The sequence below is a fragment of the Nycticebus coucang genome, chromosome 2, assembly GCF_027406575.1.
Source record: "Nycticebus coucang isolate mNycCou1 chromosome 2, mNycCou1.pri, whole genome shotgun sequence".
Classification (NCBI taxonomy): Eukaryota; Metazoa; Chordata; class Mammalia; order Primates; family Lorisidae; genus Nycticebus; species Nycticebus coucang.
The window spans coordinates 115,732,082-115,753,787 of NC_069781.1; the positions used below are offsets into that span (position 1 = coordinate 115,732,082).

The 21,706-nt window shown below is 50.5% G+C and overlaps 1 protein-coding gene across 5 annotated transcripts in view; it reads left to right on the forward strand.

Moving 5' to 3' along the window:
• Positions 1–976: 976 nt before the first annotated feature.
• Positions 977–21,706, forward strand: part of TLE2 (TLE family member 2, transcriptional corepressor) — a 36,258-nt gene continuing 15,528 nt past the window's right edge. For 2 of the 5 annotated variants that reach the window (XM_053580563.1, XM_053580570.1), the window contains exons 1-12: positions 977–1,067; positions 1,527–1,580; positions 1,660–1,757; positions 2,058–2,121; positions 2,566–2,610; positions 4,578–4,640; positions 8,693–8,767; positions 8,947–9,130; positions 9,448–9,467; positions 18,413–18,520; positions 20,266–20,310; positions 21,044–21,193. In XM_053580563.1, the coding sequence (XP_053436538.1) occupies positions 1,017–1,067; positions 1,527–1,580; positions 1,660–1,757; positions 2,058–2,121; positions 2,566–2,610; positions 4,578–4,640; positions 8,693–8,767; positions 8,947–9,130; positions 9,448–9,467; positions 18,413–18,520; positions 20,266–20,310; positions 21,044–21,193 (957 nt within the window). In that variant the 5' untranslated portion in view covers positions 977–1,016. Of the gene's footprint in view, positions 1,068–1,526; positions 1,581–1,659; positions 1,758–2,057; positions 2,122–2,565; positions 2,611–4,577; positions 4,641–8,692; positions 8,768–8,946; positions 9,131–9,447; positions 9,468–15,364; positions 17,940–18,412; positions 18,521–20,265; positions 20,311–21,043; positions 21,194–21,706 lie in introns of those variants that run through there. The other 3 variants (XM_053580547.1, XM_053580555.1, XM_053580577.1) reach the window with 3 other exon arrangements.

Genomic DNA, 21,706 nt, shown 5'->3' on the forward strand with positions numbered 1-21,706 from the left:
CTATTAATGCTTCCTAAGCTCTCCCTCTGTCCACACAAATAGTTCCATAATTACCAAGCCATGATTTTGCCTAGCCTGTTGGTCATCTCCCACAAACTCAGGCAGGATGTGCTGTCCATCCTTCTTTATATTTCTGGTGTCTTCTGGAAGGCTGCCTGCTTATGTAGTAAATGCTCAGTAAATAGCCTTGGGCCAAAAAACAAAGCCTTTAATTTTGATAAGGGCTTTTGTATTCTTTACTTGCTTCTCTACTAACACAAGTCCAAACATGAACACAGGGGCTACAGTACATGTTTGTTGATTGACTTCACAAACAAACCTGACCCTCTCTTATGCAAGATGGAAACAAGAACTTTTCTATCTCCCAGGTGAGTATGAGGGATTTACCCTGCCCTTGCAGTGGTTCTCAACCTTCTTAATGCAGCGGCCCTTTAATACAGTTCCTGTGGGTCGTGACCCACAGGTTGAGAACAGCTGCTAGAGAAACTTAAGTTTAATGGCAGAGTTGTGGTTCCCATGCCACGTGGGACATGGCTTCTATCTTCTGGAAGCCCACAGCATCTCTGAGATGGGAGACAGCCCAGAGCATCTCTGGGAGTTTGCTCTGTGCAGGGCCAGGCTGAGGGCTGTTCAGGTGCCATCACTTACATTTTTTACAGAGAATACCGAGGCCCTGAGCAGGGGAGGGCCTGGCCGGAGCTAGGAAGTAGAGCCAGCTGTCACCACTCTGCTTCGTCCCTCCCCAGGGTGTTTGCACATGCTATTCCCTTCCTGGCAGGTTTCCCCGCCAGCGCTTGGCAAGGCTGCTTCCTCCTGACCCTTAAATCCTAGCCCAATGTCACTTGCTCAGAAAAGAAGCCATTTCTAACCCCAGAATGGCCCCCCCATCAAGTTACTCCCCACAGCTGGGCCACTTGGCGTTCATTTGTTTACTTGCTCTTCTCACCTCATCCCTTGGTTCCTCCGGGAGGGGTAGGAGCACAGACTGCACACCAGCCTCAGTTTCCCCCCGGCCAATGGAGAGCAGCGGTGGATACACAGGAGACACAAGTTCCAGTGGGGCGCAGGTGTCGCAGGAGGGGGTGGGGTGTGCAGGCGGGGCGGGAAAGAGGACCGGGAGTGATGGGGAGGAGAGGGAGCGAGGTGGGGGCGGCGGCGCCACCTTAAGGCGGCTCAGCCCGCGGCTCCCGGCCGAGCCCCGCCGGAGGGAGGCGGCTCCGCGCGGGGGCCGGCCGCCCGCGCCGCCGCCACCGCCGCCGCAACCCGGCCGCGGCCGCCAGACCTTCTGCTCCGGCTGCGGCGGCCTTCGCAGGGCCCCCGCCCGTCCCAGTGCGCCGCGGGGAAGGGGCTTCTGTGCCCCCGTCCGCGTCTGGGCGACCCCCAGGGCGCGCGAACGGGGCGGGGGTCGCGGGGTCTCCTGGGTCTCCTGCCCCACGGCGTCTCACCCGCCTTCTTTCTCTGGACACCCCCCTTCACCTTCTTCCCTTCCCTCTGCTTGCTTCCCCCCACATATTGCCACGATCCAGTGGAGCTGGGGGGCTCATCGGATCAGCAGGATGTACCCACAGGGAAGGCACCCGGTGAGTGGGAGCTGTGGGGGAGGAGGACCCCCGGCATCCAGAAACTCAGACCCTGATGTCTCCCCCACACCACCCCCAGACCCCACTCCAGTCCGGCCAGCCCTTCAAGTTCTCGATCTTGGAGATCTGCGACCGCATCAAAGAAGAATTCCAGTTTCTCCAGGCTCAGTACCACAGGTGAAGGGGGCTGCCCCGCCCCGGGGCTGGGAGTTTGCCTGGGCGCCCCTGGGGCGGAGGGAAGGAGAGGGGGCTGAGGTGGGCAGGGCGAACCTTCCAGGTGCAGCTGAAGGTGGAGTGGGGTCTGGGAACCACCGGCCTTGGGTGCTGGGCATTTTGAACCCAGGAAAGGACAGGGAGGCGAGGGTAAGGGGGTGAGGGGGAGGTTAGTAAGGAAGTAGGGGGGGAGTGCCTCACTTTGAAGCTGGCCCAGATGGAGGCTACATATGGGACCCCCTCCATGCCCTCTCTCCCTCCCAGCCTCAAGCTGGAATGTGAGAAGCTGGCCAGTGAGAAGACAGAAATGCAGCGACATTATGTCATGGTGAGGGAGGTTGTGATGGGGGGCAGTTTGGGGTCTTTTCGGGATTGACTCACCCTACCATGACTGTGACCCTACCCCTGCTCTGAGCCTCCTCTTCCTAGTGTGCAAATTGGGCTGATGGGAGTTATAGGCTGTCTTGGAAGGCCCTCCTAGGAGCTGAGAGTGCCAAGCTGAGGATGTCCCCTCCCTTCATGGACATCTCTGGGGGACCAGGGTCTCTGGGCATCTTATACCTGCCCCCACCCCTTGGAGACAGCAGAGGGACCCTTCCAAGCAGAGTTCTGCTTCCTCCTCCAAGTGCCTCCCTGGGTCCCCCATGGGACTGGGGGACTCATGTCCTGCAATGGTTTCCCTGCCTAGGGACTCTTAGAAGACCCCAGTGTCACCCATCACAAGCCTAGGCACACAACTGCCCTATACTCAGACATTGCTTTTCCTTTGCAGTATTATGAGATGTCCTATGGGCTCAACATTGAAATGCATAAGCAGGTAACTGCTGGGGATAAAGGTGTCCAGGTGGAGGAGGCAGATCTGGAAGCCATGGGAGGGACCTAGTATGGGGCAGAGCAGACCCAGGGAACAAGGGTCTTGTCCTATAATCTCTCTAACAGAGGCAGATTTCAGCCTCATGAGAGGAAAATGATTCTCAACTTCAAGAGACATTGTCCAGCTGAGAGGCTAGCATTGGGCAGGGATCAGGCAGTGGCCAGGCATCCCTGTCCCAAGGAATGATGCTAGCAGAGACTGGGCAGCCAGGTCAGGGAGGCTGTGGCAGTGACTCCTATCACAGGACAGGGCTGGATGGACAGTCTTAGAGGTTACTTTTAGCCTAGAGAGTCTGAAGTTTTGAGGCGGACCCTGAGAATCAGTTGCTTTTTGAAAGTTCTAAGATTGATCCCAGTGGAATTTACCAGAAAATTCTGAGATTGTTCTCAATCTGAATTTGATTGCATGGTTCAGACTGACCCTGTCATTCCAAGATAGATCTTGAAATTCTGTGGCTGTCCTCAGGGCACTGAGATTGACCCCAGTGGTATAGTATGAGGCACAATGTTCTGAGACTTCCTAAGCAGAATCTGAGTTAATATGAAGATTCTGAGATAGACCTTAAGGTTCTGAGATAGACTTCAAGTTTCTGAGATTGACTCCTATGTACTGAAATGCAACACAAGATTCTGAGACTGCCCCAAGCTTCTCAGTGTGATCTCAGTGATCTCAATTAGATCCAAAGGTTTATTGACTCCAGTGGTCCAAGATAAAACCTGAAATCCTAAGATTGACAGATGGTTTCTTTCTTTCTTTTTATTTATTTTTTTTAAACAGAGTCTCATTCTGTTGCCCCAGGTAGAGTGCAGTGGCATCACCATGGCTCACTGCATCCTCAAACTCCTGGGCTCAAGTGATCCTCCTGCTCAGCCTACCAAGTAGCTGGGCCTAAGGCACTCACCACCATACCCGACTCATTTTTCTATTTTTTGTGGTGGCAGGGTCTCCCTGTGTTCATCTGGCTAGTCTCAAACTCCGGGCCTCAAGCAACCTTTCCATCTCGGCCTCCCAGAGTGCTAGGATTAGAGGAATGAGCCACCTGGCCCAGCCCTGACAAGTGGTTTCTAAGGGGATGAGAATGTTCCTAAGATTCTGAGTTCAATGAACTGTTAGATTTTATCCAACAGAATATTAGAATTAATGGCAGGAGGTTTGTGTTGGGGCTTCCAGGTGGGTGGGAAGAGGAGTGGACTGGGAATGTGTGGTGCCTGGGGGTGTCCATGTGGCAATCTTTCATGGGTTTGTTTTTGTTTTGCTGATTCTGATGTGGTAAGGAGGGGGCTTGTCTGCTGGGGTATGGCATGGACCCATGGGTGCATGCAATAGACCCCTTAATGGGGTGTAGGATACAGGGTAAGGCCTTCTGGTAGGGGGTAGGACACACACAGCACACCTGTAACTCAGGCAGAGAGGCGGGGTGCATAGCTATTATATACATACCCCCTTCCACCACCCTACTTAGCCTCTTTGGGGGACCCTGGCCTGGACCATGTCCTGGCTGAAACCCTCCCCTTGAGTGTAGGGTGCTAAGATCTCTGTCTCACAGTATCCCCAGATGCTAGATCAGCCCCACCTAGTCATGACTGGAAGGCAGAGGTGTCTCTCTGTTTGTTCCTTTATGTAAAGTCTTAAGTGTCTGTGTCTGGCCAGTGTGTGTTTGGTCCTGTAACTCCTAGGACCTCAGCCCTGGTCTTCTGGGCTCCAAGGCCACTAAGGGTTCTCTGCAGCTGGGCAAACAACCTGGCCAGGCTCTTAAGTCCCTCCCTCAGCCCCTGCCTCCCTGTGCACTCTTGGGGTGACAGTTTCCCTAGCCCTCAGTGTGACTTTGCAAATGTTCCATCTGCCTGGGAGTTGAGGGTCTGGGTCTCAGGTCTCCATCCTCCTCCAAGCCTCTTCTTGCTTTCTGCCAGGCTGAGATTGTGAAGCGCCTCAGTGGTATCTGTGCTCAGATTATCCCCTTCCTGACCCAGGAGGTGAGTGACAGCAGTGGGGAGGAGGGAAGGGGAGGTCCAGGCAGATGCCTGCGGCACTGATTCTGCCAAGTAGGCAACAGTACAGAAAGAGAACATTTTCTCATGTCAGAAAGTCCTACAGCCCCAAGAGGGAGGGAGGGAGAGGGGTGTTGGCTGAATATGAGGACTGGGGGCTTTATTTCCCCTTTGATTGGTAGGTAACAAGGTGTAGGGCTGAACCCCTCAAGCCTGCTGGTGCCTAAGTCTGAATCCTGACTCTGTGGCCTTGAGCTAGATGCTTGCCTTTCTGTGCCTGTTTCCTTATCAGTGTTGTCATGAGGTTTAAATGAGCTAATTAATACTTGGGAAAAGCTGAAGATGATGCCCAGTGCTTAGTCAGCACCCGACAAAAGCTAACTCTTACATTATGCTACTGAAGTGGCTTGGCGCCCATAGTTCAGTGGTTAGGGCGCTGGCCACATGCTGGTGGGTTCAAACCCGGCCCGGGCCTACTAAACAAAATGACAACACCACCGCCAAAAATAGCAGAGCATTGTGGCAGGCGTCTGTAGTCCCAGCTACTTGGGAGGCTATGGCAAGAGCATCACTTAAGCCCAAGAGTTGGAGGTTGCTGTGCGCTGTGATGCCATGGCACTCTACCGAGGGGGACATAATGACACTTTGTCTCAAAAAAAAAAAAAAAATGCTAGTGAAATAACACAAAAGGACAAATCCTGTGTGGTTCTACTCATTGAAGGTCCCTAGAGTCATCAGATTCACAGAGACAGAAAGTAGAAAGGTGGGTGCTAGAGGCTGGGAAGGGGAATGGGAAGTTAGTGTTTCATGAAGACAGTTTCAGTTTGGGAGGAAGAAAAAGTTCTGGATGGTGATGAAGCTTGTACAACATTGTGAATGTGCTTACTGCCACTGAATTCTGCACTTAAAAATGGTTAAAATGGTAAATTTTGTTACATATTTTTTTGCCATAGTAATACGAAGCAGATAGAACTAGGACATATATATAGTAAATAGAGTGAGCACTTCATGGAAACTTCAAAAGAAAAAGTTAGCCTTTGTGAGACTACCCCAGCATCAGGACCTTTGTACTGGCTGTTCTTGTTTCTTTTCTTTCTTTCCTCTCTCTCTTTTTATTATTATTATTATTTTTTTTTTTTTTTGGCAGTTTTTGGCCGGGCTGGGTTTGAACCCGGCACCTCCGGCACACGGGACCAGCACCCTACCCCTTTGAGCCACAGGCGCTGCCCTCTCTCTCTTTTTTTTAAAGAGACAGGATCTTACTATGTTGTCCAGGTTGATCTGGAACCCCTGGGCTCAAGTGATCCTCCCACCTCAGCCTCCTGAGTAGCTAGGACTCCAGGCACTCACCACCATTCTTGGTTTGGGTGTTCCTGTTTCTTTTTTTTTTTTTTTTTTGAGACAGAGTCTCACTTTGTTGCCCTCCATAGAGTGGCAACAAACTCTTAGGCTCAAGAGATCCATTGGCCTCAGCCTCCTGAGTAGCTGGGACTACAGGAGCCTACCACAATGCTCAGAGTCTCGCTTTTGCTCAGGCTGGTCTGGTCTCGAATTCCTGAGCTCAAGCAATCTACCTGCCTTGGCCTCCCAGAGGGCTAGGATTGCAGGCATGAACCACCAAGCCCAACCTGGTGTTCTTGTTTCTGTCTGAAGCATTCTGTCTCCAGAGAGACATAAGGATAGGTTTCACTTCAAAGTGGATAAATAGGGAAGGCCTTCATTGCAATGGGTACCAAAAAGAGAGGGGATTTGCTCAATTTGATTTGGATTCCACTGAGTCTGAGATTTCTGGAAGCTTGGGATGGGGAAAGGTCCTGTCTAGACACAGAATGTAGAGATGGTGGGGACAAAGTGGGGACAAAGTGGGGACAAAGTGGCCCAGAGTGAGAAGGGCAAGAAATGCAGGTAAAGAACTTTTGTTTGAGACAGAGTCTCACTATGTTGCCCTGGGTAGAGTGCTGTAGCGTCATAGCTCACAGCAACCTCCAACTCTAGGGCTTAAGCTATTTTCTTGCCTCAGCCTCCCAAGGAGCTGGGACTACAGGCACCTGCCACAATGTCTGGCTATTTTTTGTTGCAGTTGTCGTTTTTCAGCTGGCCCGGGCCAGTTTTGAACCTGCCAGGCTCGGTGAATGTGGCTGGCACTGTAACCACTGTGCTACGGGCACCGAGGCAAGTAAATGGACTTTTAGAATGAGTAAATAAAAGCACACATATTGGCTTAGTGCCTGTAGCTCAGCAGCTACGGCACCAGCCACATACACTGGACCTGGAGGGTTCGAATCCAGCCTGGGCCCACCAAACAACAATGACAACTACAACCGAAAAATATCCAGGCCTTATGGCAAGCACCCGTAGTCCCAGCTACTTGGGGAGGCTGAGGCAAGAAAATCTCTTAAGCCCAAGAGTTGGAGGTTGCTGTGAGCTGTGACGCCATAGCACTCTACCCAGGGTAACATAGCGAGACTCTACCTCAAAACAAAAACAAAGGGCGGCACCTGTGGCTCAGTCGGTAAGGCGCTGGCCCCATGTGCCAAGGGTGGCGGGTTCAAACCCGGCCCCTGCCGAACTGCAACAAAAAAAATAGCCGGGTGTTGTGGCAGGCGCCTGTAGTCCCAGCTACTCGGGAGGCTGAGGCAAGAGAATTGCTTAAGCCCAGGAGTTGGAGGTTGCTGTGAGCTGTGTGATGCCACGGCACTCTACCGAGGGCCATAAAGTGAAACTCTGTCTCTACAAACAAACAAAAAAAAAAAGCACACATATCTGCCCCGGGAACTTCATTATCTTAGACCAGGAAGTAGCAAACTACAACCCAAAGGCCCAGTGCAGCCAGGTTTGGTGGCTCACACCTGTAATCCTAGCACTCTGGGAGGCAGACAAAGGTGGATTGCTTGAGCTCACGAGTTCGAGACCACCCTGAGCAAGAGTGAGATGCCATCTCTAAAAAAAAAAAATAATAATAACCAGGCGTTGTGGTGGGTACCTGTAGTCTCAACTACTTGGGAGGCTGAGACAAGAGAATCCCTTGAGCCCAAGTGTTTGAGGTTGCTATGAGCTGTGACGCCACGGCACTTTGAGGGCAACAGAGTGAGACTCTGTCTCAAAAAACAAAAACAAAACAAACAAACAAACAAAAACAAAGTCCAGGTGCAGCCTTCCACCTGTTATTGTAAGTAAAGTTTTACTGGTACACAGCCATGCCCGTTGGTGTACTTATCCTCTAAAGCATCTTTCCCACTGCAAGGGCAGAGTTGAGTAGTTGCAACAGAGATCCTCTGATCTGGTGGAATATTTTTACTCTCTGGCCCTTTATAGGAAAACTCTGGAGACCCTCATCCTAGGTACACCCAAAGAGGAGTGTACCACTGCAGGAGTCTCATATCAGTATCCTAACCTCCTCTGTGGGGACAGCCCAAATTTCCATCTTCAGGCATGTGGATGTGCAAGCTACCTCAAAATACAGACAGTGGAGTATGTTACATCTCCACTCTTCCCCCACAGAAGCTACCAGACACTTGTGCCCATTTAAATTTATATTAACTTATATTTAAATCTATTATTTTAAACGTACATAGTACAGGGGGTCTCTAGAGGCAGGTAATTTCTGTTGTCTGGGTGGTTGGTACAGGGGTGCTAGTTTATAATAGTGGTTCTCTGCTGGGGGCAGTTTTGCCCCCAGAAGGTCTCAGTGGTTGTCATGACTGGGGGTGTTCCTGGGGCACAACATGGGTGGGGACCAGAGACTACTGCTCAGTGTCCAGGATGGCTCCAATGATCTGGACCCAAATGTCCACAGCGCTGAGGGAGAGAGAACCTGATTTAATATTAATTTTAAGTACACTTAGGTTTTGTTCTTTCCTCTATGTGCTTATTTATTTCACAATTCAAGACAGAAAGAGAGAGAGAGGGAGAAGAGAGGAGATGGAAAGTGTAAGGCAACAATGAGAGGGTAGGCAGGCAGAGGGAAGGCCTCTGAGGGTGTTGCCGGGGTGGTTGGGGGCTCCAACCACCTTGTCCCTGGTGGTCCCCATCCCCAGCATCAGCAACAGGTGCTCCAAGCTGTGGAGCGCGCCAAGCAGGTGACCGTTGGGGAGCTGAACAGCCTGATTGGGGTGAGTGTTCCTAGCTCCTGCCCTGTTGTCAGGAGACACTGCATGTCCAGGTCCCTGGCACCCCAGAGGTGCCAAAGCTGGGGGTGGCATGTGGGTAGCTAGCCTGGGGTTGGGTTGCCCTGGCATCTCCAGGGGCATTCCCTGGTGCCCTCCTCTGGCCCATCCTCCCTCCTCTCTAGCAGCAGCAGCTCCAGCCACTGTCTCACCATGCCCCGCCCGTCCCCCTCACCCCTCGCCCAGCTGGGCTGGTGGGTGGCAGTGCCACGGGGCTGCTCGCCCTGTCTGGAGCACTGGCTGCTCAGGCCCAGCTGGCAGCAGCCACCAAGGAGGACCGCGCAGGTGTGGAGGCTGAGGGGGCCAGAGGTGAGTGGGCATTTCAGGGTCTGGTTGACAGGGTGGGGGACCAAGCTCATTGCCGTATGAGGGGATGAATGAATATGGCTGCACGGCTCAACAGGGTGTGTTGAGCAAGTCACTAGCCCTCTCTGGGCATCTATCTGAATGTGGCAGGAAAGGAACAACCCACTACTTGGTAGGCTGGTGGAAGGACTGGGGAGATTCTCAGCTGGGAAGGGGGCTTTATAATCATAGAGGGATCTACCTACCCTCTGATGCCGTGAAATGCAAAAGCCTCATCGTTTCTCCTTTTCTCTCTCTTTCTCTCACCCCCAATCTGCCAGTGGAGAGAGCCCCAAGCAGGGTAAGTCAAAGGGCCCCCAGAGGCTTGCTTTGTCTTGCTGTGGGGCTCAGGTCCCTTGTTCTGAGCTGACGGAACCACAGAACAAGACGCCCAGTCCAGTTTCCACAAGGCGGGATTATATATATTTAAACTATTCATCTTGAGCTACTTTTTGGGGGGAGGGGGAATCGAATAAATGAATGTACTCCCTTGGGATCATTCTTCCCATCCTTCTGTTCATTCATTTATCTATCATCATTACCTACAAGAGTGCTGCCCAGTAGACATAGAATGCAAAGACATAGGGTGTGTAATGTTTCAAAAAGCAGTTTAATTTAGAAATAATTATAGATACAAATAAATATGTGGGGAGGTCCCAGACACCCTTCACCCAGCTTCTCCCACCGTGTAACTAGTGTATCAATGAAGGGAACTGACATTGGTCCCGACACAGAGCTTTTACTCATCTGTGTGTGTGTGTGTGTGTGCATGAGCCGTTTTATCACCCATTTGGTCTCACACAACCATCACATAATCTCTCATGTAATTTAAAATTTTCTAGTAGCCATGTTAAAACAGTTAACCATGTTGGTGAAACCGATGTCAGTAGTATTTTATTTAACATAACTTATCCAAATATTATTCTTTCAATCTGTAATCAATATTTTTGAGACAGAGTCTCACTTTGTCACCCACTGTAGAATGCCGTGGTGTCACAGATCACAGCAACCTCAAATTCTTGGGCTTAAGTGATTCTTTTGCTTCAGCCTCCCTTGGAGCTGGGACTATAGGTATCCGCCAGTATGCCTGGCTATTTTTTTTTTGCAGTTTTTGGCTGGGGCTGGGTTTGAACCCGCCACCCTCGGCATATGGGGCTGGCGCCCTACTCACTGAGCCACAGGCGCCGCCCCCTGTTTGTTTGTTTGTTTGTTTGTTTGTTTAGCAGGCTCAGGCCATTTCAAACCCACCAGCCCTGGGGAATGTGGCCCGTGCCCTAGCAGCTGAGCTACAGACACAGAGTCTAATCTGATATTTTACTTTCTTTTTCTTGTCTTTCTTTCTTTCCTTTTTTTTTTTTTTTTTTTTCTGCAGTTTTTGGCCGGGGTTGGGTTTGAACCCGCCACCTCCGGCATATGGGGCCAAGCGCCCTACTCCTTTGAGCCACAGGCTCTGCCTCTTTTTTTTTTTTTGAGAGTCTCAGTCTGTCATCTTGGGTTGTATGCTTTGGCGTCATAACTCAACAGCAACCTCAAACTCTTGAGCTCAAAAGATCCTCTTGACTCAGCCTCCTGAGTAGCTGGAAATATGGACACCTGCCACAATACTCAACTAGTTTTTCTATTTTTAGTACAGAGTCAGTCTCACCCTTGCTCAGGCTGGTCTTGAACTCCTGAGCTCGGGATCCTTCTGGTTTGGCCTCCCAGAGTGCTAGGATTACAGGCATGACCCACCTTGCCTGGCCAGTATTTTATATTTTTTGTTGTTGTTTTTTTGTTTTTTTTGAGAGAGAGAGTCTCAAGCTGTCACCCTGGGTAGAGTGCTATGGTGTCATAGCTCACAGCAACCTCCAACTCTTGGGCTCAAGCCATCCTCTTGACTCAGTTTTTCTATTTTTAGTAAAGACGGTGGGTGGGGTGGTCTTGATTTTTGCTCTGGCTGGTCTCATGAGCTCAAGCAATCCACTCGCCTCAGCCTCCCAGAATGCTAGGATTAGAGGCATGAGCCACCACACACAGCTTATTTTATGTTTTTAAAATCATACCAACTCTCCAGGATCTGAGTATATTTTGCACTAGAATGTGTCCCGTTGTAAGGTCCACTCTAATATGCTGAGCACTCTAAAATGTGCTGGAAAACAAACCAGCAATGAAACAATGAAACAAACAGAGGTCAAACAGTGCAAAGATACTGAACAAGGAAAAAGGAAACCTGTCTTCTTACTAAGTCCCCAGTGCAGCCACCAGTGCGAACGCTATTAATAGTTTTTTTTTTTTTTTTTGACAGTCTCACTGTTGGGGTAGAGTGCTGTAGCATCGTAGCTCACAACAACCTCAAATTCATAGGCTCAAGCCATCCTCTTGCCTCAGCCTCTCTCAAGTACTGGACTACAGGCACCTGCCACCACACCCAGCTAATTTTTCTATTTTTAGTATAGACGTGGTCAGGCTGGTCTCAAACTCCTGTGCTCAAGCGATCCTCCCACCTCAACCTCCCAGAGTGCTAGGATTGCAGGTGTGAACCACCGTGCCCAGCCACTATTAATAGTTTTTAATGAATCGTTGATAAAACTGCTATGGCAACAGGTTATATTGCTGTTCTGTGCCCTGCTAGTTGAGAAACGGGTGTTGGGAACTATTTCCCATAGGTTGCCCTGGCACACTGCTCACTTTCTCATTAAGGTAAACAATGCTACCCATGTTTCACAGGAGGATCTCTGGGTCTGAGGTGGGTGTGTCAGTAGGAGACATTCCTGAAATGTGATTTCAGAGGCAAACGGGTGCTTTGTGAAACATTGCCAGTTGCCAGCTTTGTTCATTGTTATTTATTTATTTATTTATTCATTCATTTATTTTTTTAGAGACAGAGTCTCCCTTTGTCATCTTCAGTAGAGTGCGGTAGCATCACAGCTCACAGCAACCTCCAGCTCTTGGGCTTAAGTGATTCTCTTGCCTCAGCCTCCCGAGTAGCTGGGACTACAGGCACCCGCCACAACGCCTGGCTATTTTTTGTTGCAGTTTGGCCATGGCTGGGTTCGAACCTGCCACCCTCAGTATGTGGGGCCGACACCCTACTCACTAAGCCACAGGCGCTGCCTATTCATTGTTTTTTTTAAAGATAAAACAGGCGGGACATGGTGAATGCCTGTAATCCCAGCACTTTGTGAGGTTGAGGCATGAGGATATAATAACCCAGGTGTGATGGCTCCCATCTATAATCCCAGCAACTCAGGAGGCCGAGGCAGAAGGATTGCTTGAGCCAAGGAGTTCAAGGCTGCACTGAGCAGGGATTGCACCACTACACTCTAGCCTGGGCAACAGAGCAAGACCTCATCTCTAAAAAGAAAGAAAAAAAGAAAAAGAAAAGATGATGCGTGCTGCTGAAATGAATCTCAACACAGAGACTGGAGAAAGTGACTATTAGTTTTCTAGGGCACAGTAATAAATTAACACAAATTGGATGGCAACAAAAAATTTTCTTCCAGAGTGCTGGAGGTTAGCAGTCCACAGGGTGTGCTCCCCCTGCTTTCGGGGGAGCACTTTTAATCTCACGGCACTTTTTTTTTTTTTTTTTTTTTTTGTAGAGACAGAGTCTCACTTTATGGCCCTCGGTAGAGTGCCGTGGCCTCACACAGTTCACAGCAACCTCCAACTCCTGGGCTTAAGCGATTCTCTTGCCTCAGCCTCCCGAGTAGCTGGGACTACAGGCGCCCACCACAACGCCCGGCTATTTTTTGGTTGCAGTTTGGCCGGGGCCGGGTTTGAACCCGCCACCCTCGGTATATGGGGCCAGCGCCTTACCCACTGAGCCACAGGCGCCACCCAACGGCACTTTTTTTTTGAGACAGAGTCTCACTCTGTTGCCTTGGGTAGAGTGCCGTGGTGTCAAAGTTTGCAGCAACCTCAAACTCCTAGCCTCAAGTGATCTCTTACCTCAGCCTCCCAAGTAGCTGGGACTATAGGTACCACCCTAACATCTGACTAGTTTTCTATTTTTAGCTTAACGCTAGGTCTCTTGCTTGCTCAGGCTTGTTTCAAACTCCTGAACTCAGGCTGTCTACCCGTTTTGGCCTCCCAGAGTGCTATGATTAGAGGCATGAACCCCTGCACTCAGCCAGAATTTTTTTTTTTTCTTTGAGACTAAGTCTCAAGCTGTTGCCCTCAGTAGAGTGCTATGGCATTACAGCTCACAGCAACCTCAAACTCTTGGGCTTAAGCGATTCTCTTGCCTCAGCCTTCCAAGTAGCTGGGACTACAGGTGCCCCCAATAACACTTGGCTATTTTTTTTTTTTTGTAGCAGTTGTTGTTTTAGCAGGCCTGGGCTGGGTTCCAACCTGCCAGCTCCAGTGTATGTGGCCAGCACCCTATCCACTGAGATATGGGCATTGCCCAGAACTTGTTTTGAAAATAATTTAATGAATGATCTTATGTTTTTATTTTATTTTATTTATTTCTTTTTTGAGACAGAGTCTCACTTTGTCATCCTTGGTAGAGTGCCGTGGTGTCACAGCTCCCGGCAACCTCCAGCTCTCGGGCTTAGGCAATTCTTTTGCCTCAGCCTCCCGAGTAGCTGAGATTACAGGCACCCGCCACAATACCAGAGTATTCTTTTTTTGTTGTTGCAGTTTGGTCCGGGCAGGGTTCAAACCCACCACCATCAGGTGGCGCCTGTGGCTCAGTGAGTAGGGCGCCGGCCCCATATGCCGAGGGTGGTGGGTTCAAACCCAGCCCCGGCCAAACTGCAACAAAAAAATAGCCGGGCGTTGTGGCGGGCGCCTGTAGTCCCAGCTGCTCGGGAGGCTGAGGCAAGAGAATCCCGTAAGCCCAAGAGTTAGAGGTTGCTGTGAGCCGTGTGACGCCACGACACTACCTGAGGGCGGTACAGTGAGACTCTGTCTCTACAAAAACAAAAAAAACCCTGCCACCATCAGTATATGGGGCCAGCGCCCTACTCACTGAGCCAACGGCGATGCCCTATTTATTTATTTATTTATTTATTTTGAGAAAGAATCTCAAGCTGTCACCCTGGGTAGAGTGCTCTGGCATCATAGCTCACAGCAACCTTAAATTCTTGGGCTCAAGCGATCCTCTTGCCTTAGTTTTTCTATTTTTAGTAGAGACAGGATCTCACTTTTGCTCAGGCTGGTCTCGAACTCATGAGCTTAATCTATCCACATGCCTAAGCCTCCCAGAGTGCTAGGATTACAGGTGTGAGCCACTGCACCTGGCCTAATTAATGATCTTTAAAATTTTTCACGGCATACCTAAGATCCTCTCTTGGCTTCCACACGGGTTGAAAATCACTGCTCTAAAGCCTATAGGGGAGAAGCCATCCTCACCTCTGCTAGCCTGGTACCCCTGCAGTCCTTGAGGTCCCTTGGTTTGTAGCTGTATCTCACCACTTGGCCTCCATCTTTATGTTTCCTTCTTCCCCGTGTTTGTCTTTATATGGCCTCTTATGAGGACACTGGTCATTTGATTTAGAGTCTACCCTCATCTCACCCTCATTAATCTCTCTTTTTTTTTTTTTTTTGTAGAGACAGAGTCTCACTTTATGGCTCTCGGTAGAGTGCCGTGGCATCACACAGCTCACAGCAACCTCCAACTCCTGAGCTTAAGCGATTCTCTTGCCTCAGCCTCCCGAGTAGCTGGGACTACAGGCGCCCACCACAACGCCCAGCTATTTTTTGGTTGCAGTTCAGCCAGGGCTGGGTTTGAACCCGCCACCCTCGGTACATGGGGCCAGCGCCTTACTGACTGTGCCACAGGCGCCGCCCCCACCCTCATTAATCTTGCTAAGTACACCTGCAAAGACCCTGTTTCCAACTAAAGTCTCCTAAAGGCTGTGTGTGGTGGCTCACACCTGTAATCCTACACTCTGGGAGGCTGAGGTTGGTGAATTGCCTGAGCTCACAGGTTTGAGACCAGCCTGAGCAAGTGTGAGAGACCCTGTGTCTAAAAAATAGCTCCAGCTTGGCGCCTGTGGCTCAAGCGGCTGAGGTGCCAACCACATACACCTGAGCTGGTGGGTTCGAATCCAGCCTGGGCCTGCCAAACAACAATGACGGCTGCAACCAAAAAATAGCTGGGCATCGTGGCAGGCACCTGTAGTCCCAGCTACTTGGGAGGTGGAGGCGGGAGAATCGCTTGAGGCCAGGAGCTGGAGGTTGCTGTGAGCTGTGATGCTACTGCACTCTACCCAGGGTGACAGTGTGAGGCTCTGTCTCAAAAAAAAAAAAAAATAGCCGGGGCGTTGTGGTGGGCACCTGTAGTCCCAGCCACTCTGGAGGCTGAGACAGTAGAATTGCTTGAGCCCAAAAGTTTGAGGTTGCTGTGAGCTGTAATGCCACGGCACTCTAGAAATAAACAAAATAAAGTCTTCTGAAGTTCCTGATGTACATGAAATTGGGGGGACCCTATTCAACTTACTATAAGGACTATGGCTTTCCTTGCCTCCAGCACTGACACTTGCCTCCCACACGCCCTGCAAACCTAATCTCTCCTAGAATGACCCCTATTGTCAATTTGGAACATCTCTTCCTCCTGTGCAACATACGTACATGCAGGCAGAATTATCTGTAGGGAACCCCCTGGGAGAGCAGGGTCCCTGGAAGGCCAAGGGTGTGAGAGGAAATGGTGGTTCTCAAATGTGCCATTCTGCCCTCCAGCCAAGGGACATTTGACAATGTCTGAGGACATTTTTGTTTTCATGACTTAGGGTTGCGTGTGTGCACCTGGCATCTAGTGAGTAGAGCTCAGGCATGCCACTCAACACACTACAGTGCCCAGGACAGTCCCACCCCAGAGAACAACCCAGCCTTAGTCAGTAGTAGCAAGAAACCTGGGCGTGCATGATGTGTTTCTTCAGAGCTGAGGGTTGGCACTCACTCTGTGCCAGGCACTCCACTAAGTGCTTTTCCCACAGTTGTCACTTTCTTGTCTTCACAACAATCCCAGGAGGTAGATACTATTGTTATTCCCATTTCACTGAGGCAGAGAGTTTAGTGACTTGCCTAAGGAAACACAATGAGAAACCAAGCTGAGACTTGAGCTCTGGCAGACTGCTTTCCTATATATGGTTTTGCAGCTTTTTTTTTTTGCAGTTTTTGGCCAGGGCCAGGCTTGAACCCACCACCTCCGGCATATAGGGCCAGCACCCTACTCCTTTGAGCCACAGGTTCCGCCTGCAGCTTGTTTTTTTTTTTTTTCAGTTTGGTAATATATTGTGGCCATCTTTCCATGTGTCTCAGCTCTTCTACCCCCCCACTTTTTTTTTTTTTTTGTAGAGACAGGTCTCACTTTATCACCCTCAGTAGAGTGCTGTGGCATCACAGCTCACAGCAACCTCCGACTCCTGGGCTTAGGCGATTCTCTTGCCTCAGCCTCCCAAGTAGCTGGGACTACAGGCGCCCGCCACAACGCCGGCTATTTTTTGGTTGCGGTTTGGCCGGGGCCGGGTTTGAACCTGCCACCCTTGGTATATGGGGCTGGCGCCTTACTGACTGAGCCACAGGGACTGCCCTCCTCCCTTTTATTTTCTTTTCATTTAATTAATTTATTTGAGAAAGAGTCTCACTCTGTCACCTGGGTAGAGTGCCATGCATTATAGCTCACAGCAAGTGGGCTCAAGTGATCCTCCTGCCTCAGGCTCCTCAGAAGCTAAGACTGTAGGTGCCTGCCAGGACATCTGGCTACTTTTTCTATTTTTATTAGAGACGGGGTCTCACTCTTGTTCCAGCTGGTCTAGAACTCCTGAGCTCAAGCAATTCAACTGCCCTGGCCTCCCAGAGCAGTAGGACTACAGGCATGAGCTACCACACCCCACCTTTCCCTTTCTTTTTTTTTGCAGTTTTTGGCCAGGGCCGTGTTTGAACCCGCCACCTCCAGTATATGGGGCTGGCACCCTCCTCCTTGAGCCACAGGAGCTGCCCTCTTTTTTTTTTGAGGCAGAGTCTTACTATGTCACCCTCAGTAGAGTGCCATGGCGTCACAACTCATAGCAACCTCAAACTCTTGGGCTTAAGTGATTCTCTTCCCTCAGCCTCCCAAGTAGCTGGGACTATAGGCCCCTGCCACAATACTTGGCTATTTTTTTTATCATAGTTATCATTGTTGTTTTAGCTGGCCCAGGCCGGGTTCAAACCTGCCAGCCTTGGTGTATGTAGCTAGCACCCTACCCACTGAGCTATGGGCACTGCTCCTCCCTTTCTTTCTTTTTTTTTTTTGAGACAGAGCCTCAAGCTGTCGCCCTGGGTAGAGTGCTGTGGCATCACAGCTCACAGCGACCTCTAACTCCTGGGCTCAAGTGATTCTCCAGCCTCTGCCTCCCAAATAGCTGGGACTACAAGTGCCCACCACAACGCCCAGCTATGTTTTGGTTGTAGTCATCATTATTGTTTGGCGGGCCGAACTGGATTCAAACCAGCCAGCTCTGGTATATGTGGCTGGTGCCTTAGCTACTTGAGCCACAGGCGCTGAGCCTGCTCCCTTTCCTTTTAAATGGCTGAGTGGTCTTCCCTTTTGGGGTTGTGTGCACTTTATTTCCTGACTCCCACTGTGCTGTGTGTGACTGCCATTCCTTGTGTGTCCTTGTACGCATTCAGGGAGCTCCATAAGCTGAATTTCTTTACTTGTCTGGTAAATCGGGCTTCAACATTAGATCTTGAAGGGGTTCTGCAACTGGAGTGTTTGAGATATCCCTGCTTGTGAGTCTTCTTGTACAGGTGGAGAGGCTGAAACCTAGGGAAGCGGAAAAGCTGCCTGCAGATGATGCAGGTGGGCTGACCCCAGGGGTGTGTCTCAGGGCCAGCCCCACACCACAACCCCCTGTTTCTTGCCCCCCAGGGCTGTGCCATTGGCATCTGGTGGGCTGGTTTGCTACCCTGTTTTTCCATGGGTCTCAGTTTTCCCATCTATGTGAAGGGATTAACCATTGCTCCCCTATGAATTTACTGGGGGGTTGAGAATTCAGCATCCAGTTTTGCCCTTGGAAAGTCCAACTTCACAGATGGGAAGCATGAGATACAGACCCTAATAACAGATGTGGGAGACTCTCAGTCTTTTTTTTTTTTTTTTTTTTTTTTGGCCGGGGCTGGGTTTGAACCCACCACCTCCGGCATATGGGACCAGCGCCCTACTCCTTGAGCCACAGGCACCACCCGAGACTCTCAGTCTTAACAGGACCACAACACAATCTAGGGGCCCAGAGTGCTGATACCTCCTCCAGTCCAGTTCCTATCTCTCTGCAGAGTGTGTCATCATCACCTCCTGAGAGTCTGGTGGAGGAAGAGCGATCAAATGGCCCCGGTAGCAATGGGAAGCAGAGAGCAGAGGAAAAGGATCTGCCAGGACCTTATGTGAGTGGGGGGCAGGTGGGGTGGACATGCATGGCTTAGACTAGCCCCTAGTCTGACCCCTTGGAGTCTCCCAGAACCCAGTTCTTGCCATAACTCTTACTCCTGAGCCTTCCAGAGCTGCCCATTGCTCAGAATACTGGCCAATCAGAAGAGATCCCGTGGTGCCCGGCTTAACTATTTACTCTGACTCCAGGGCTCGAGTGCGGTGGTGTCAACCTAGCTCACAGCAACCTCAAACTCCTGGGGCTAATTTTTCTATTTTCAGTAAAGCTGGGGTCTCCATCTTGCTCAGTCTGGTCTTGAACTCCTGAGCTCAAGCTGTCCTCCCTCCTCCAAACTTGGCCTCCCAGAGTATTGGACAAAAGGGCCTGAGCCACTGTTGTCTGCCTGCCTGGCTTAACTCTTGAATTGCTCTAAGTCTATGTACCCTCTGGGCCACACAGCATCCTCTAGCTTTTGTTCCAGCTGTTTTTTCCCCTAGCTTCTCCCACTTCTCAGAAACCAGCTTCTCCACCAAGGCACAAAAGCAGTCTGCTGCAGGAAGCCTTCTGTAACCTACTCTTACAGGGCTGGGTCATCCTCTCATTGTCACAGCACTGCACACCTTCAGTCTGAAATGCCTGAACCCTAGGGGCCAGGCTGAAGATAGGGGCCTGGGCAGTGGCTGAACCCCCTCCCCTCTACAGGGCTAGCTACAACCTAGTCCCAGCTGCCTGGCAGGCACAATGTTAGCTGTTCCTGCTGTTTCTCAGAGGGGAGCCTTAAATCTTCCTTTTTGTATAAGATTTTGTTTTGTAAATGTTGGCAACTAATTTTTTTGTTTGTTTGAGACAGGGTCTCACTCTGTTGCCCCAGGCTAGAGTGCCTTGGCCTCAGCCTAGCTCACAGCAACTTCAAACTCCTGTGCTCAAGTGATCCTCTTACCTCGGCCTCCCAAGTGGCTGGGTCTACAGACACCCACCACAATGCCTGGCTAGTTTCTTTATTTTTATTTATTTATTTACACAGTCTCACTCTGGTGCCCTGGCATCATCATAGCTCCCAGCAACCTCTAATTCCTGGGCTCAAACGATCCTTCTTGCCTCAGCCTCCTGAGTAGCTGGGACTCCGGGGGTGTGCCACAATACCCAGCTAAGTTTTCTACTTTTAGTAGCAAATGGGTCAGGCTGGTCTTGAACTCCTGACCTCAAGCTGCATCATCCTCCCAGTGTGCTAGGATTTTCATTTAAAGAAGGGGGCATAGCAGGAGTGGCAAAGAGAACCCACTTGAAGGGTGGATTTGGCTTCCATGCTGCTGCCCATTTTCTTCCCTTGGTTTTTAGCCAAACCAGAGGTCTCAACATGTCAGTGTCCCCATTCTCCCCCAACCTCCCTGCTTGCTCACGTGCCCATGATAGTGTTTTTTGCATCTGTGAATGGAGTTGGAGCTTGATCTTGCTCCCAAGGGCGATGGGATGCAGAGCAGATATGGGGCTAAGTCTTAGGAAAAATTTCTGGGGCCAGGTTGGGGGGCTACCTGGAGAGGACAAGACTGAAGGCCTGCAGCCCAAGGAAGGGTGGGTGGATGGCATGTGGGGTGGGCAGACAGGTGGGCGAGGTGGGTATGCTGTAGGTTGCTTTGCACGTGCAGCCTTCTCTTCTGAGTCTGAGAATCCCCATTTACTTATACTGGCTTGCCAGCTGTTAGGGGGTGTGGGCAGGGATGTGAGCAGGAGAGCCTTTTCCCCATCTCCCTCAACCCCCAGGAAAGCGATGAAGATAAGAGTGACTACAACCTGGTAGTGGATGAGGTAAGCCCAGGGGTTCAGCCTCCTCTTGGACTGTGGAGGCAGCTGTGGGCACAGAGGAGGAGGGGTGGGTTTTCTGGAATGGGAGTCCCAAAGGGATTGGGGAACCTGGTCCTCGCTCTGTGGGATGGTAGTGACGGGGTCAGAAAGAGTGGGGACATGTCTTGGGACACTTGGGCCAGACTCCTCTCCATGGCACAGGTGGGAAAACTTAGGCCCAGAGAACACAGGAAACAGGCAGACATGGCTGAAAGCCCTAGCTTACTGTGTGCTTTGGCGAGGGGTGTGACATCCCCTTCTCTGGCCTCACTTTACCCCATCTGTTCAATGGGGAAGACAAAACCAAGCCCTCGGGTAGTCATTGCTGTATGTGTGCTTTTGGAATAGATCCTATTAAATGTAATAGATCCTATTTAATAGATCCATTAAATCCATTTTAAAGCGTCTGTCACCTTTTCTCATTCATGAGAGGGACAGCACTTCCAACTTTCTTTGGAAGTGCTGTAAACTTTCTCTTTGTTTTTCTTAAATAAAGTCTCTCTTTTGTTACCCTGGGGGGAAAATAAACCCATTTTATAGATGAGTAAACCAAGGCACCGGGAAGTTTCATAATCTTCCCAAGTTTGGTCATCAGTGCCCTGACTAGAGGTTGGAGTGGGAGTTGGGTAGAGGATTGAGAGGGGCTCTTCCCCTCTTCCCTCTTCATCTCCACTCAATGTCACCTCCTTAAACTCAGGACCAACCCTCAGAGCCCCCCAGCCCAGCCACTACCCCCTGTGGAAAGGTGCCCATCTGTGTTACCACCCGTCGGGACCTCGTGGACAGTCCAGCATCCTTGGCCTCCAGCCTGGGCTCACCACCCCCCAGAGCCAAGGAGCTTGTCCTGGTAAGGAGCAAGGGAGGGCCTTGAAACTCACTTTATTCATTCAGGAAGCCTGGAAAGAGACTACCACAACAGACACAAGGCTGTAAGGAATCAGGCTAGTGTCTACCATGTCTTCTTAATTTTTCTTTTTCTTTCTTTCTTTTTTTTGAGACAGAGTCTCACTTTGCTGCCCTCAGTAGAGTGCTGTGGCATCATAGCTTACAGCAACCTCCAGCTCCTGGGCTTAAGTGATTCTCTTGCCTCAGCTTTCCTTCTTTTTTTTTTTGTGGTTTTTGGCCGGTGCTGGGTTTGAACCCGCCACCTCCGGCATGTGGGAACAGCGCCCTACTCCTTGAGCCACAGGCGCTGCCCTTTTTTTTTTGTAGAGACAGAGTCTCACTGTACCGCCCTCGGGTAGAGTGCCGTGGCGTCACACAGCTCACAGCAACCTCTAACTCTTGGGCTTACGTGATTCGCCTGCCTCAGTCTCCCGAGCAGCTGGGACTACAGGCACCCGCCACAACGCCCAGCTAT